Consider the following 12,980-nt stretch of genomic DNA (forward strand, 5'->3'; position numbering starts at 1 on the left):
GGTGCCTGTGTTTTAAGATGCATTTTCTAGTGAAAAAAATCTTTAGTAGAGACAAACCTCTGGCATCTGAAATGACCAAGGGAGACGAAGTTGAGGCAGTCACTTTACACGCTGGCATTTGCAGCGACCGAAGTGTAAAAACCATAAGCCAAGTGAGGACGGCCCCACAAATGCGTATGTTCTGGTGTCCACCGTCCTGCCCTCCTCCTCTGGGGCCTGGGCCCGGTGCGTGCTGAAAACCGGCCTCCCCAGCAGACTCAAAAGTGCAAACCTTGTTGGCCTGTTATCAGTGGCAGTGAGAAACGGATTCATCTGCAAGAAGTTGTTAAACTGCCCGAAATACTGTCCTTTTAAACGTGTCCTAGGACTGTGCCCTTCGACATTTTCAGCTCGCCCTCCCTCGTGGACAGCGAACCCGCCCCCGGCCGCAGGTGCCTGAGGTCCCCATTCGGACGACCAGATGCACCACGACCCCGTCTCAGAACAGCGTCAGAACCGTAAAGCCTCGCACACCTCTGCCCGTCGCCAGTGGCTCCGCTCCCGTCTCCGTGGAGCAGACGCTCGGTTGCACCCGACACCTTGACTTCCGGTTTCCAAAGCTACAGAATCAAGGCTGCAGAACAACTATTCGCTTTTAAAAGTGTTTTAATGACAGATGTGACGTCGAAGCCCGGACACACAATGACGACAGCCTGCCACCGAGAACCCAGCACTCCATACGGCCGCGTGAGTGCGTGCACGCTCAGCAGACGCTCTCCGTTCAGAGCTCCGCTGAGGCCTGTGGTGTTGACACTTCTACAGAAAGACAAGAGCCACCAGAAGGGATGTGTCTAGGATGGACACGCACCTACTTTTTGTTAAGTAACTTTAATGACACGGCCGTAGCGGCTGCTGCTTCGGAGCCTCCCGCAGGGCGCACCTGCCGTAGGTGCGGCGACCCTCTGTGACGCGGGCCTGGCCTGCAGAGGCCACGAAGCCCCGGTGACAGAGGCGGGGCCCCTTTCGAGGCTGGCAGCAGCCTGGGGAGGTCCGTCACGACTCTCGAGGTTTCCGGCCACCCCAGGCTGTCACGGTAATGCTTTGTTTCGGACAGTATACGATTGGTGATTAATGCAAACCTTGCTCTCCGGCAAAATACTATTCAAGTAGTTTTAACTTAAATATTTTAAAAGTAATCTTTACATTATTGAAGACTGGTAAAAAATACAGAATCTGACAGCTTTCCATTTCATTCCATCTGGCGCTCTGAAAGTCTTCACTTTTGCATTACCGTAATCTAGGAAGCAACCCCTGGCCCCGTAAAGCTCCTCGAAGGGTAACTTTCAAGATCCGTCTTCCCCTGTTACTGGTTCGAATGCACGACAGTCTCAGAAACCCTTTGCCACTGCGTTAGGAGGAGGGACACGGGGGGGGGGGGGGGGGGGGACTTAGAACTAAGACCCTTCCTGGTTACTTACTTCCGTTATGAACTTTACAATGAAGAGGGCGCTGTAACGAGCCGGGCTGATTCCCGTCACGTGAAGGGACAGCAGAGGATTGTCCTTTTCCGCCCTTAATGAAAACATGATGATCCCATGTGAAGCTTGATGAACAGTAGTAAAATGTTTGGCGATCAGAAGTTAATTAGAATCAAATCCTTGACCGGGGATGGTGCTGTCTCCACGGACACAGTCGCTGGAAAAGCTGGTTTCTGCCGTGACCGCTTGACGGAGTCCGGTCTCCGGTCCTGGGGGCCACTCCGGCCCCTCAGTAGATATCTGGGCAGCGGGAGAAATTCCGCTCAAAGTAGCCCCCCGCATACAACCAGTCGGGAGCCCCCGTGTGCGGGTTGCTGCCTTGATGAAACCACCTGGAACACAGAGGACATGGTCAGGAAGCACGTGGACACAACCTGGCTCGTGTTCCCTGCAGGGAGGCATCACCGCATTAGATGCAGCCCAGGGCAGCAGCCGCGGCTGAGAGTTATTAACCACGTTTTCTCTCGAACGCTGTCCCCGCGAACAGCCCAGAGTGGGCTTCGCCAGCAGACCCTCAAGGCCTTCACAGAAACACGCCAGGCTGTTCGCGGAGAACGGCCACTATCGCTTCCGAGGGAAGGACGGGCACAGTGCTGGTTCCTTCCCTGGAAGCAGGCCTGGCGTGTCTAACTGGGGAAGGGGACGACCTGTGGGCAGGGAGGCAACGGGGCCGCCACCGCGGGCACGTGTGTGGCACGTGCCCTGGGAAGCCCCCCGGGCCCTCGACTGCCGGCGCGCATCCTGAAGACGACAAAGGACCTGGGGCTCACAAAGTAGGAGTCATCTGAGGACCAGATATCGCTACTTCTGCAATGTATTTTTTAAATCGATTCCTTAAAGACGATGAAGGAGGGTGGATGCTTTTCAAGCTTTTTCTGGAATGAAGCCAATTCCAAATATTGGAAAGACTGAAGGCGCAAACTTAAATCAGGTCGGAAGCCCGAGCACAAGAAATGGTTTTAAAAATGTTAGTCACAAAACAGCCACAGGCGGCGACCGTGACCAGGCCTAGAAAACAGTGCCTACAGCGCATCAAGCTGGACTGGAAAAAACACTCCGTGAACAGCTCAAAGCCACCCCAAGATTTTTTTTTTAATTGTTTATGGTTTTTTTTAATTTATTTTTGAGACAGAGAGAGCCAGAGCATGAGTGGGGATGGGGCAGAGAGAGGGGGAGACACAGAGTCAGAAGCAGGTTCCAGGCTCTGAGCTGGCAGCACAGAGCCCAACGTGGGGCTTGAACTCACAGAGTGTGAGATCATGACCTGGGCCGAAGTCAGATGCTCCACCGACTGAGCCACCCAGGTGCCCCATGCACCCCAAGATTTTGCTAGGACTAACATCTTAACGGACATATGTTTTTAATTATGCTCAAGTATTACGGTACTTACCCGACTGAATCCTCACCAAATGGGCTGTTTTCACGTAATTACGACCACTGACAAACCAACCGCGCTTTTCCAGTGAGACAGCAGGAGGCCCCGGGCCCACAGGGTCTGCTCCCTGTCTCTATCTGTCTCTGTCTGTCTCTGTGTGTCTGTGACCCTCTCACCTGGTCTGAACACAGGTGTGTCCCCACCTGCGATGCCCCCGGGCACCACTCTCCACACCCTCCCTCTCCACGCTACCATGAAGGGCCGGCCGGGGCCTATCCGGCCACCTGTGCCACGTGGCAGGTGACGTGGACAAGAGCAGCCTGCAGCAGTGCCAAAGGGCGATGGCTGAACACACCATTCCTTCCACAGCACTGCCTTTCCACAAGCTGTGTCGTCCTCAGACTACGGTTTGTTTTAAACTGTGTCCTATTTGAGAGGAATGCTCAGGGTCAGATGCGCTGTGGGCAGGACCGCCAGGCCCGGGCCGGAGGGGACCTGTCCCTGCACTGGCAGGGTGCCTACTCACCTTCGGGGACGCTCGGCCCGTCTGTGTCACGGAACCCACGCCAGACCCGGGGCTGCGGCCCCGTGTTAATGGGACCCCAAAATAGCTTCTGCTCAGCCACAGGTGCACGTGGGGCCCTGGCCACTGCCCTCTCCCAGCCATCGAGGCCTCACCTGGTCTGCCACTCGGCCTCCTGCTTGGCCCGTTCCCTCCGGGCCTCCCGCTGCTTCTCTTCCAGCCGCTCCTTCTCCTGGCTCGCCAGATCTGGGGGCCAAGCACACGGCGTGGGTAAGGACTCAGAGTTGACGGTGAGGCTCCCGGCTTACAACCAACGGAGGCGAGGGTGGAAGGAAACAGACAGATGCGGCAGCGCCCCCACCCCCAGACCCTAGGTGAGAAGTCACGCTGGTCAGAAACGTCGTCGTCTACAAACCACACCCGGTCACGAGGCTACAGCAGCGCCCCGACCCCAGTGTGGCTGCGGGGAGAGGCAGGCCTTTCCCCTGCACCGCAGGAGGGCGCAGCAGGGCTCGGGAAGGAGCACCACGCAAGGGCAAGCTCAGGCTCACGGGCGACTTGACCCTCAGGGCAGGGCCGGGGCCAGCGGGGGCCGCTTCCCACAGAGGACCGTCCCGTGTAACCTGACCCTCGGGGCTCTGTGGCCCAGTCCCGGGTGCGGGTGCAGACACTGGTCCTGGAGAGTGGGGGTCTCCCTGCCCCGTGCAGTCCCTCCACTCGACACCGATTATGTCCACAAAACCCAGGACCGCTTGGGACGGCCCTCTGGCCAGCGGCCCACCGCACGGCTGACGTGGACGGGTGAGCCGGCGTGCGGCCGCTCCCTCGACACGCGGAGACATCCACGGTGCGCGAGCAGCCTGGGCCTGGGATGCGGTCCTACACTGACTTTGGACGGAGAACACGTCCAACCTTGGGAACGTTACCCCAATTTCGCTGATAAGAAGAACCGGGGGACTCGTGTTCCGCACGCGTTGTCCTTCATTTTTCTAGTAACTTAATCGTATCCTATTCACAAGGGGACTGGTCTGCAGCAGGCTGGGATTTCTAAACCTCTTCCACCTCGGAGAGTGCGAGATGCACTGTCCTCGGTCTCCCTGTCTGTCCACCTGCAGCACGGGCGCCCCCCGCCCCCACCGGCCCGCGAGCGCACCCATGTCGCCGTTCTCCATGCCGCGGATGTCGGGGCGCAGGCGGCAGTCCGTGGGAGCCAGGGTCTTCTCCATGCCGCTCTGCAGCTCGTTGAGACTGACGGTGAAGCTGGTAAAATTGTACATCTGGGGGGAGAGGCGCGGAGACCCGTCACCACGCTGGCATGTTTCCGCGCTCCGCTCAGCGAGGCCGCTCGGGGCGGCTGGGTCCTGGCCACTCCTGCCGGTCCACGCTCTGCCCCACAGTCTGTGCGGACACAGCCCCACAGCCGCCCCGCCCGTCCCCCCCCCCGCCCCCCCCCGCCCGTCAGGTCCTGGGAAGGCCCCAGCACCTCCTCACTGTCCCGCACCTGCCGGCCCTCCAGCTCCACTCCTGGGTCCACAGACACGAACCACAGGGAGGAGGAACTAGTGTTGTTTGTAAGAGGAATTCCTGGCAAGAAGTACACCTTTGCCCTGTTGGGTCGGACTATTTTACACTCTGCTGGGAGCCAGCAGTGGCTGCGTCGAGGTGACGTCCGTGTAGGTGGGGGTTCTGTGTCCTTTTTACTGTGGTCTGGTAGGGTGATAGGAGTGAAGGTATACTTCACATGTAGTCCGTATTGTTTTACGTATGAACGAGATAAGTAATGATAGATATTAAAAGTTACTACACAAAATTATTACATTTATACAGTCACCCTCTATACTGCACCCTATCACACAGGATGTAATAAGCTTATCATGTGCAATATAAATTATAAGCGTAATTTTCAAGCACAAGTACCAAAATGCATTTAAGCATCTAAACCGACAAGTCGGGAAAATAATCTCTCAAAAGCAGTCTGGAAGCCCCTTTCAGTGAGACCCAGTCGGTGCAGGCCGCCTAGAGAAGGTACCGTGTGCACGCGGGGCACCTGTCTCACCGCGTGTCAGGGGCACGGCAGCACACCCACACGACATGTTGGCGGAGCACTGCCTTTGCCCCGGGGAGGCCAGGCCGTGGCCAAGGCTTGACTGGGGCTCCGGGAGGGCGGGGAGCCCTCGGAGGCTCACTCTGCGGAAGCAAGGTCCTAGGCGGCGCGGACACGGGGACGGGGAACCGCTGAGGGGTCTCGCCTGGCCAGGGGTCAGGGGTGCGGAGAGGGGCGGGGGTCGGGGGTACGGACCTGGGCAGAGTTGGGGGGCCGAGTGTTGACCCTCCAGAGTAGCTTGCTGCCTGGAATGACCTGCACAGTCTCCTGAACCTCGGGCACGGCATCCGCCACATCGCCGTCAGCTTTCTGGGAGCTGTCGTCCTGAAACACAGAACACCGTGGGCCGGCCGGCCAGGTGGGACAGCTACTCTCGGAGCGACTGTCAGGCAGGGCAAGATGGGCTCTCTGGTAAGGGAGAAGATGCCGTGATGTTCTCTTTGCAGGGGCTCCCCGTGCTGGGGCTCCCCCAGAGGGCAGGAAGTCAGCAGCACGGGAGTGCACCCCCCCGCCCCCCCCCCACCCCGGGGAGAGCACACACCAACACCTAGGGAGCCGCCGGCTGGCAGGTGGGGCTGGGGGGCTGGGCCTTCGACAGCGGCGGCCGGGCGGGGTGCGGCCCTCCCCGGCCGGAGCCAGTCCCCACACGCTGCAGCGCGGCCCTCCGCCAGAACTGCTCACACCAGGCGACCTCATGGACCCTTAGCACCTCTAGACTGAACCCCGCCTGCAGACCACATCTGAAGACGAAACGCAACCACCCTCGCATTTCCCAAGCAGCGGGACCCGGAGAAGGAAGCAGCGGCCACCCCGCAGCTGCTGCGGGAGAACGGGGGGACATGACGACGCGGCCTCGGGACCCTCCCGGCCGACGTCCAACGGGGCTCGGTACCGCTGGCCGCGGGCCACGGGGTTCGGTGCCAGGAGCTGCAGAAGGCTGCTCCCAGGCAAGTGCTCACACAAGTCTGTCTCATGTCGAGTCACCCAGAGGACAACGAAGCTAAACTAAGGCACCAAAAGCCACCCCTCCGGGAATGTCACATTCCAAGTCTGTGTGGTCTTCACATGGAACGTTCCTTTTGCTTTTTAAAGTCAAAGAGCACGTTGGAAGGTGTCCAGCAGCACTCAGGCGATGCCACAGGGCCGGACCACTGACACCCTGGGGGAGGCTGGACGCCTTGGGCCCGGCCCACTCTCTCTTCTGACCTCAAACAACCTGACCCTTCCTTTGAGCTACTAACTTCTAGTTTTAGCCCTGAGATCATCAGTATTCCAAAGCTCTGGGGGGAAAGTATCTTTGCCAAAACTTCCCAACTGTGGAATATATTACCTGGTGCTCAGAACTGAAAACACAGACATGACAGTCTTGATTTTTTAATAGGTCTAAGCTAACGAGGTGCTGGGAGACAGGAGGTTTACAAAGAAGAACCCGGAGCACGGCGTTCCCAGAAAGAAACGTAGGTGCACTTGGGCTCTGCCAGGCCTGGGGGACATGGCATACCAAGTGGCCCCCGAGCCCGGCTGACGGCAGCAGCCTCTGCACACAGAGACGCAGGTAAACCGAGGCCCCGAGCAGCACACAGACGGACGGGCGGATTCCAGGCCTTCATCCTCTCCAGCTGGGACCCCACAGGCCCAGCAGAGGGAAGGCAGACTCCCCCCGCACTTGACTCTGAAGCCCTCCCCGCCTCGGGCCCCCCCCCCCGCCCCGGGGGCAGCACCTTACCGGCTGTGGCTTGCTCAGGTGGTCGCCTCTCCTCTCCCGCTTCTTGAAGGACTCGTATGCAGCAGGGTCTATTCCCCACAAACACTCTGTCCATTTTCCATAGATCATAAAGAGCTTCTTTTTGCTGTAGCCAAAGGGAATTTTTATTTTGCTTAGGTTTTTTTATTTACCTTTAGTAATCTCTACACCCAACGTGGGCTCAAACTCACGACCTGGAGATCAAGAGCCGTGTGCTCTTCTGACTGAGCCAGCCAGGCGTCCCATCAAAGGGAATTTTTAAAACCATGTTTACAGCAATTATAAACCCTTCATCTAAACAGGCAGCACCTCGATTGTGACCGTGACCGTGGAGTACATTCCCATTCTGGTTTGTCTCCTTGTAAATGTTAGAACCTCTCTGCACAGAGGCGCGAAGAGGAAAATCTGCCTTTGAGGGTCCCCCCTCGGGCCTAATTTGCCAAAGCAGAAAGAAGATAAGGGCACAAGCCCCCACGAGTGTGGACAAGAAAAGGTGAGAAAAAGGGAAGGTGGGAAGGTTTCGCTGGAACCCACGTGCTGGTCTGGCCACTGCCCTTGAAATACATGACCCTCCAAGACGGTGTCCTTCCTTTTCCTACAAATCACATCAACAGCCCTCGCAATTTCAGCTGGCATTGTCTGCTTTATCTTCATATCCACAGATCGGATGCCCACATCAGTACCCGTCTGCTTGCTTCATTTCCTAACGACCTCTGGAAACTGTCCAGATCAACCACCAGAGCGCTCTGCCGGACTCCAAAAGGAACAACGCCAACAGCGCTGGACTGCTTTTTGTTTTTTCTTTTTGTCTTTTTTGTGTCTTCCTGTGGGGAAAGCACGGTGGCCACGCACCCCCTGGAGATGCTGTTCTGCCAGGCGTGTGACATTTCTGGGAGGGCGGGCACCCCTGCCTCGGGCTCAGCCCGGAAAGCGGCCACGCGGGGACTGGCGGGGGACACTCGGCCAGTCCTCACTCAGGACTTAGTCACCTTGGCCGACATATTCTGTCCCCAAGAGGCACGGCGTTAGGCAAGAGCTCACTCCAGTTTGGGATGGAAAATCAAAAAATCAGAACGGGGTTTGCAGACCCTCCGGGACGGTTCGCGTGGCAGTGAGGAGTGGCCCGTTTCTGCAGGCCCGTTTCACCCGGACCACGGTCTCTCTCTGGGTTGTTTCCACCACCAGGGACGGGCTGCTCGGGGCACTGGCCGGTGCCCTTGTCCTGAAGAGGGCTGCTGTCCTGCAAGGTCTCTGAGCTGAGCCCCGGCTCACTTCAGTGGGCACGGCGGTCAGAGTCTAAAGTCTAAAAGCATCTGACAGGCCGTTTGAACAGGTGACTTTCTGGTACTCAGCAGAAGAAGAAACAGCACCCACCGTTTTACACTGAAAACTTGTTTCTAATTAAAACGTAGGTGGGGCACCTGGCTGGCTCAGTGGGTAGAGCACCTGACTCTTGATGTCAGGGTGGTGAGTTCAAGCCCCATGTTCGCATGGAGGCTACTTCAAAAAAAGAAAAAAAAGAAGAAAGAAAGAAGGAAGGAAGGAAGGAAGGAAGGAAGAAAAAGAAAGAAAATGTCTAGTTTTTAGGAGGTGGAAGGGGTTTCATGACATTATACAAATCCCAATTTCCTGACTGGGGAATAAAAAATGAGAAATCTGAGGCCAAAAACATAAGATAAAACAACCCAAAGGTCGGGGCGCCTGGGCGGCTCGGTCGGTCAAGCGTCCAACTTCGGCTCAGGTCACGGTCTCGCAGCCCCGAGTCGGGCTCTGTGCTGACAGCTCGCAGCCTGGAGCCTGCTTCGGATTCTGTGTCCCCGCCCGACCCTCCGCCTCTCTCTGCCCCTCCCCTACTCACGCTCTGTCTCTCTCTCTCAAAAATAAGTAAACACTACAAAAAATGTTTTTTGAAATAACCCAAAGGAGAGAGAACCCCGGAAAATCTACTGGGAACTTCTGACCGTGTCTCTGGTCCAACACTTAAAAAGTCTCTAACTCACAGAGTGCCACGAGCCGGCCCGTGGAACGGAGGCTCCCACCACGGTCTGAGTTGTGTCTGCCACACGTAGCAGACACCGCCACGGAGGAGACGCGTGGTCACGTCTTCCACCTCAGTTCTGTTGGCAAAAGCGCAGCGTTTCCTCCCAGTGAGAGCACCTCATCTCCTCACGTCCATTTTAGCCAAAGGAGTCAGACCCAGACCTCTCCCCCTCCGGAGAGGGCGAGACAGACCCCGATCACTCACCGCCCGGAAATGACACTTAAAACTAACCCTTCGTCTCTCTGTAGACCCAGCGAGGGAGCGTCTTCTCTAAACCAAACAGAGTCATAATCTTTTCTAGTGTGAACAAACGTCACTGGCACGACTACATCGCCATCAAGGGGCGCACGCGCCGCCCACGGTGAGCCACCCGGACGCAGACCTACTTTTTGTCCTGGATGTGCCCCTCCACCTTGTGAAGTTCTTTTCCAAACAGTCCACATGGTTTAAAATGAAGCACACACTTATCTCCAGTTCTGCGGGAAAAACAAACACAGGCTTCCGTCGTACGACGCGAAATGTCTGGGAAACGTGAACCGAGACACCCGGGTGGCCGGGGCTGGGGCGTCAGGCAGTGACCGCGATGGGCGCGGGGCACCTTTCTGGGGTGACGGAGATGCTCTGACACTGCCTGGTGGCAAGGGTACAGTTCAGTAGATACACCGAAACTCACTTAAATGCGTGAATTTTACGGTATGCAAGTTGTATCTCAAGAAAGCTGCTGCAAAACAAAGCCGCTATGTCACGAACTTCCAGGAGGAAGGTTCGAGGGTGGACAGAGGTCAGCATTTGAGGATGTTTCACGTGGGAATCCCATCATTCTTTAGTGTCATTTAAAATTTCAAAATCAATTCACTACTGCGACTCAAACCAAAACAAGAGGTAAGCAGGGGCACAAAGATGATGCCACCACCGACCAGCACCGTGGCGGCCACCCCCAGGCCTGGCTCTTCCCGCAGGCGCGCCGAACCCCGACAGCCTGAATGGCAGCCCGGAGCAGGCCGGAAGCGCGTCCCCGAGCTCACGGCAAGCGCGTCTAGAGCTCGGCGCGGTCTCCGACTGGCGCGCGACCGGTGCCGTTACCTGTGGTTTACAATCTCCACCGTCCCGTACTGCTCTATCCAGAGCTTCCCGATAATCACGTTGTGCACACAGCAGGTAGGGTTGGTCCAGGTGTAAGCCTCATTGTGTCTGTGAAAGATGCCAGAAAACACGCAAGTCAGACGCCAGCAAACAAAAGCACTGCGTGACCCTAAAAAGCAAAATACCAGACAGAATTAAGCCGTAATTGCCTCAAAACCTGTGCCGGAGTAGAATATCGCTTTGAACTCCCTCGAACAGCCGCTATTTATTTAGCATTTGTTTGAAATTTATTTCTGCTTTCCTTTGTAGCATCCACAAAGCTTTCTACTTAAATGTCAAGACAAGTTAATAAGCAACAGGAGACCACCGAGACAAAGAGAAAAGGCTGTCCCGGGAAGCTGTCCACACAATGGCCTCTTCAGCCGGCGCCTGCGGGAGCCGCACGGCCCACACCCCGCCCGAGGTCCAGGGAGCAGCTCCGTTTGGAACGCCTTCCCAGACGCCTTTGCTCGTATCCCTCATCCTCCCCCAGTGGCCTGACCCAAGGAGAAAAGAACCCCCACGGATGTGATGCAAGTTCATGAGACCCGTGTCTCGAGGGAGGCCGTGTCAAAGAGCCATGATCAAGGGCAGAGACTAGCTCAAAGCAGAAGTATTTCAGGACAAGTATTCGGGGCCCCTCAAATTTCCAGGGGAAACTCAAATGCGTTAATCAGTAAGATTTGCCACTTTTCAATTTTGCATGCCCCGCCCCAAGAAAGCATGGACCGCCGCAAGACGCACATGCTCCCCAGAAATGGGGTACCCTCACTGCACCTGGTGACCCCATCAGCCCTGAGGTACACGGGGGTCAGGGGCTGGTATTTTCTGGCAACCAGCCAGGCTGGGCCAACGTGAAACAAAAATCATACCCCGTGCTTCATCACGGCGGGCCACGGTTAGCAGGACGTGCATCTCAGGGAGCCTGCGGCACGCCGTGGCCTAGACCGAGTCTACGCTGGTTTTGCAACGTCCACGCGACTGCTAGAGATTGGGCTTTTGCTTTGCGAGGGGTCCGAACAACACCGCACTGGGGAGCGTTTGGACTGAGATTTCATGGGTGTGCGGGCAGCCTCCACGACGCCCCTCAAAGTCCCCCACCTCCCAGGTTTCATCCGTGTCTCCCTCCCACCCTCAAGCAGCGTGGTCCTCGTGACCAAGGAGGGTTTAAGTTCAGGGTGAGGCCACTTCTGCGATGAGGTCCTAAGAGACACCGTGGCTCCATCCCCCTTGGGTCCCTAGCTCTGGTGGATGCCAGCACCCCACTGTGAGCACCCCCAGGCCTCCCGCCAACGGCCACGGAAGGGGGCCTACAACCAGATGTCCCACCGGCCGCCTTCGGCCCGCGTCCTGCCCGCCACCTCACGGGACCCCGAGCCAGAGCGCCCGCCACGCCGCCCCCCACCCCGGCCCTAGCCCTCGGAAACCACGTGGCAGAGGAGAGAGTGGCTGTTGTAAGGTGCTGCGTGCGGCTCGTCACCAAGCGGAAGGACTACCACAGGCGGTGACTAAAGCCATCCAGGTCCTCGGGGGCTGTCCCAGACGCCCACATCACACCCAGTCCCGATGAGGGGTCTGGGAGGCGTTGCCCGTTCGAAGGAGTATCTGCCGGGGGAAAGACCCTTCCGCTGGAACTCAAGAAAGGCGCCCGCCAGGCCCCCGGCCTCCGCACTCACTTGAGCAGCTCCAGCGTGATGGTGCCCCGGGGCTCGGCCTCCACGCTCTTGCCCCAGAACTTCAGCTTCGGGTAGATGGAGCCGTGAAACAAGAAATCCTGGTGGAGGCCCTCTGAATAAAATGCACTGATCGGGGGGTGGTGGCTCACCTGCTCGGATATAAATCTGAACCCTAAATCCTCCCTAGGCACAAAAACAAGAGGGAGAGAGCACATCAGTGACAGCGAAATCCGACAAAGGTTGGCTCGGCACACCTCCTGGGGGAGCCCCGCAGCCCCTGGCCACCCTGAGTGACAGAAATATTCAACACTCGCTCTCTCAGGCCACCCTTGGCCTGACGCTGACCGCCCCCCCCCCCCACCACCACACAGACACTTGCACGTGCACCCACCGCCTCTGGGCAAATCTGAACCCCGCGTGGAGGGAGAAAGAGTGTGAGGGGCCTCCACTCGCGCTGCCCCCAGCACGTGCAGGCCTAGAAGAAAACTCCCACCTCAGCCCTCAAGGGGCACCCAGCACCCAAGACCCGCAAGAGTGGGGAGCTCGCGGCCTTCCCGAAGGGGGCCCCCCTCTAGTCCCTGCTGGGGCTCCTGGAAGTTCTGTGACATGCCATGTCTGATGCCCCAAGATACTCCTGGGCCAGGAAACGGGACTTTTAGTACATGCTCTCTTTCAATAAAAATGTCAGTTTTTAATTGTTCCGGAACTGTGAATACACCTACAGTTGTAGTCGTTAAAAATTATAAAAGCTAAACCACATAATTACTAACTTAACTGGAATCAGAATTTCCAATCGTTACAGAGGAAGGAAAGTTAAAAACTTAGATTTTAAAAGGTTGCCAACCAAGGTATGTAATTTACAAAATGAATACTTGTCT

At 57.1% G+C, this 12,980-nt stretch overlaps 1 protein-coding gene across 7 annotated transcripts in view; it reads right to left on the minus strand.

The window, feature by feature from the left end:
- Nucleotides 1-627: 627 nt before the first annotated feature.
- The window catches only part of OSBPL2 (oxysterol binding protein like 2), a 37,195-nt gene continuing 24,842 nt past the window's right edge, over nucleotides 628-12,980 (minus strand). For 5 of the 7 annotated variants that reach the window (XM_043553520.1, XM_043553522.1, XM_043553521.1 and 2 more), the window contains 8 exons: nucleotides 12,103-12,285; nucleotides 10,388-10,495; nucleotides 9,691-9,780; nucleotides 7,246-7,369; nucleotides 5,715-5,843; nucleotides 4,569-4,692; nucleotides 3,571-3,661; nucleotides 628-1,849 (listed from right to left, as the gene is read on the minus strand). In XM_043553520.1, the coding sequence (XP_043409455.1) occupies nucleotides 1,747-1,849; nucleotides 3,571-3,661; nucleotides 4,569-4,692; nucleotides 5,715-5,843; nucleotides 7,246-7,369; nucleotides 9,691-9,780; nucleotides 10,388-10,495; nucleotides 12,103-12,285 (952 nt within the window). In that variant the 3' untranslated portion in view covers nucleotides 628-1,746. Of the gene's footprint in view, nucleotides 1,850-3,570; nucleotides 3,662-4,568; nucleotides 4,693-4,965; nucleotides 5,123-5,714; nucleotides 5,844-7,245; nucleotides 7,370-9,690; nucleotides 9,781-10,387; nucleotides 10,496-12,102; nucleotides 12,286-12,980 lie in introns of those variants that run through there. The other 2 variants (XR_006292856.1, XM_043553524.1) reach the window with 2 other exon arrangements.

The sequence above is a fragment of the Prionailurus bengalensis genome, chromosome A3, assembly GCF_016509475.1.
Source record: "Prionailurus bengalensis isolate Pbe53 chromosome A3, Fcat_Pben_1.1_paternal_pri, whole genome shotgun sequence".
NCBI classification, from domain to species: Eukaryota; Metazoa; Chordata; class Mammalia; order Carnivora; family Felidae; genus Prionailurus; species Prionailurus bengalensis.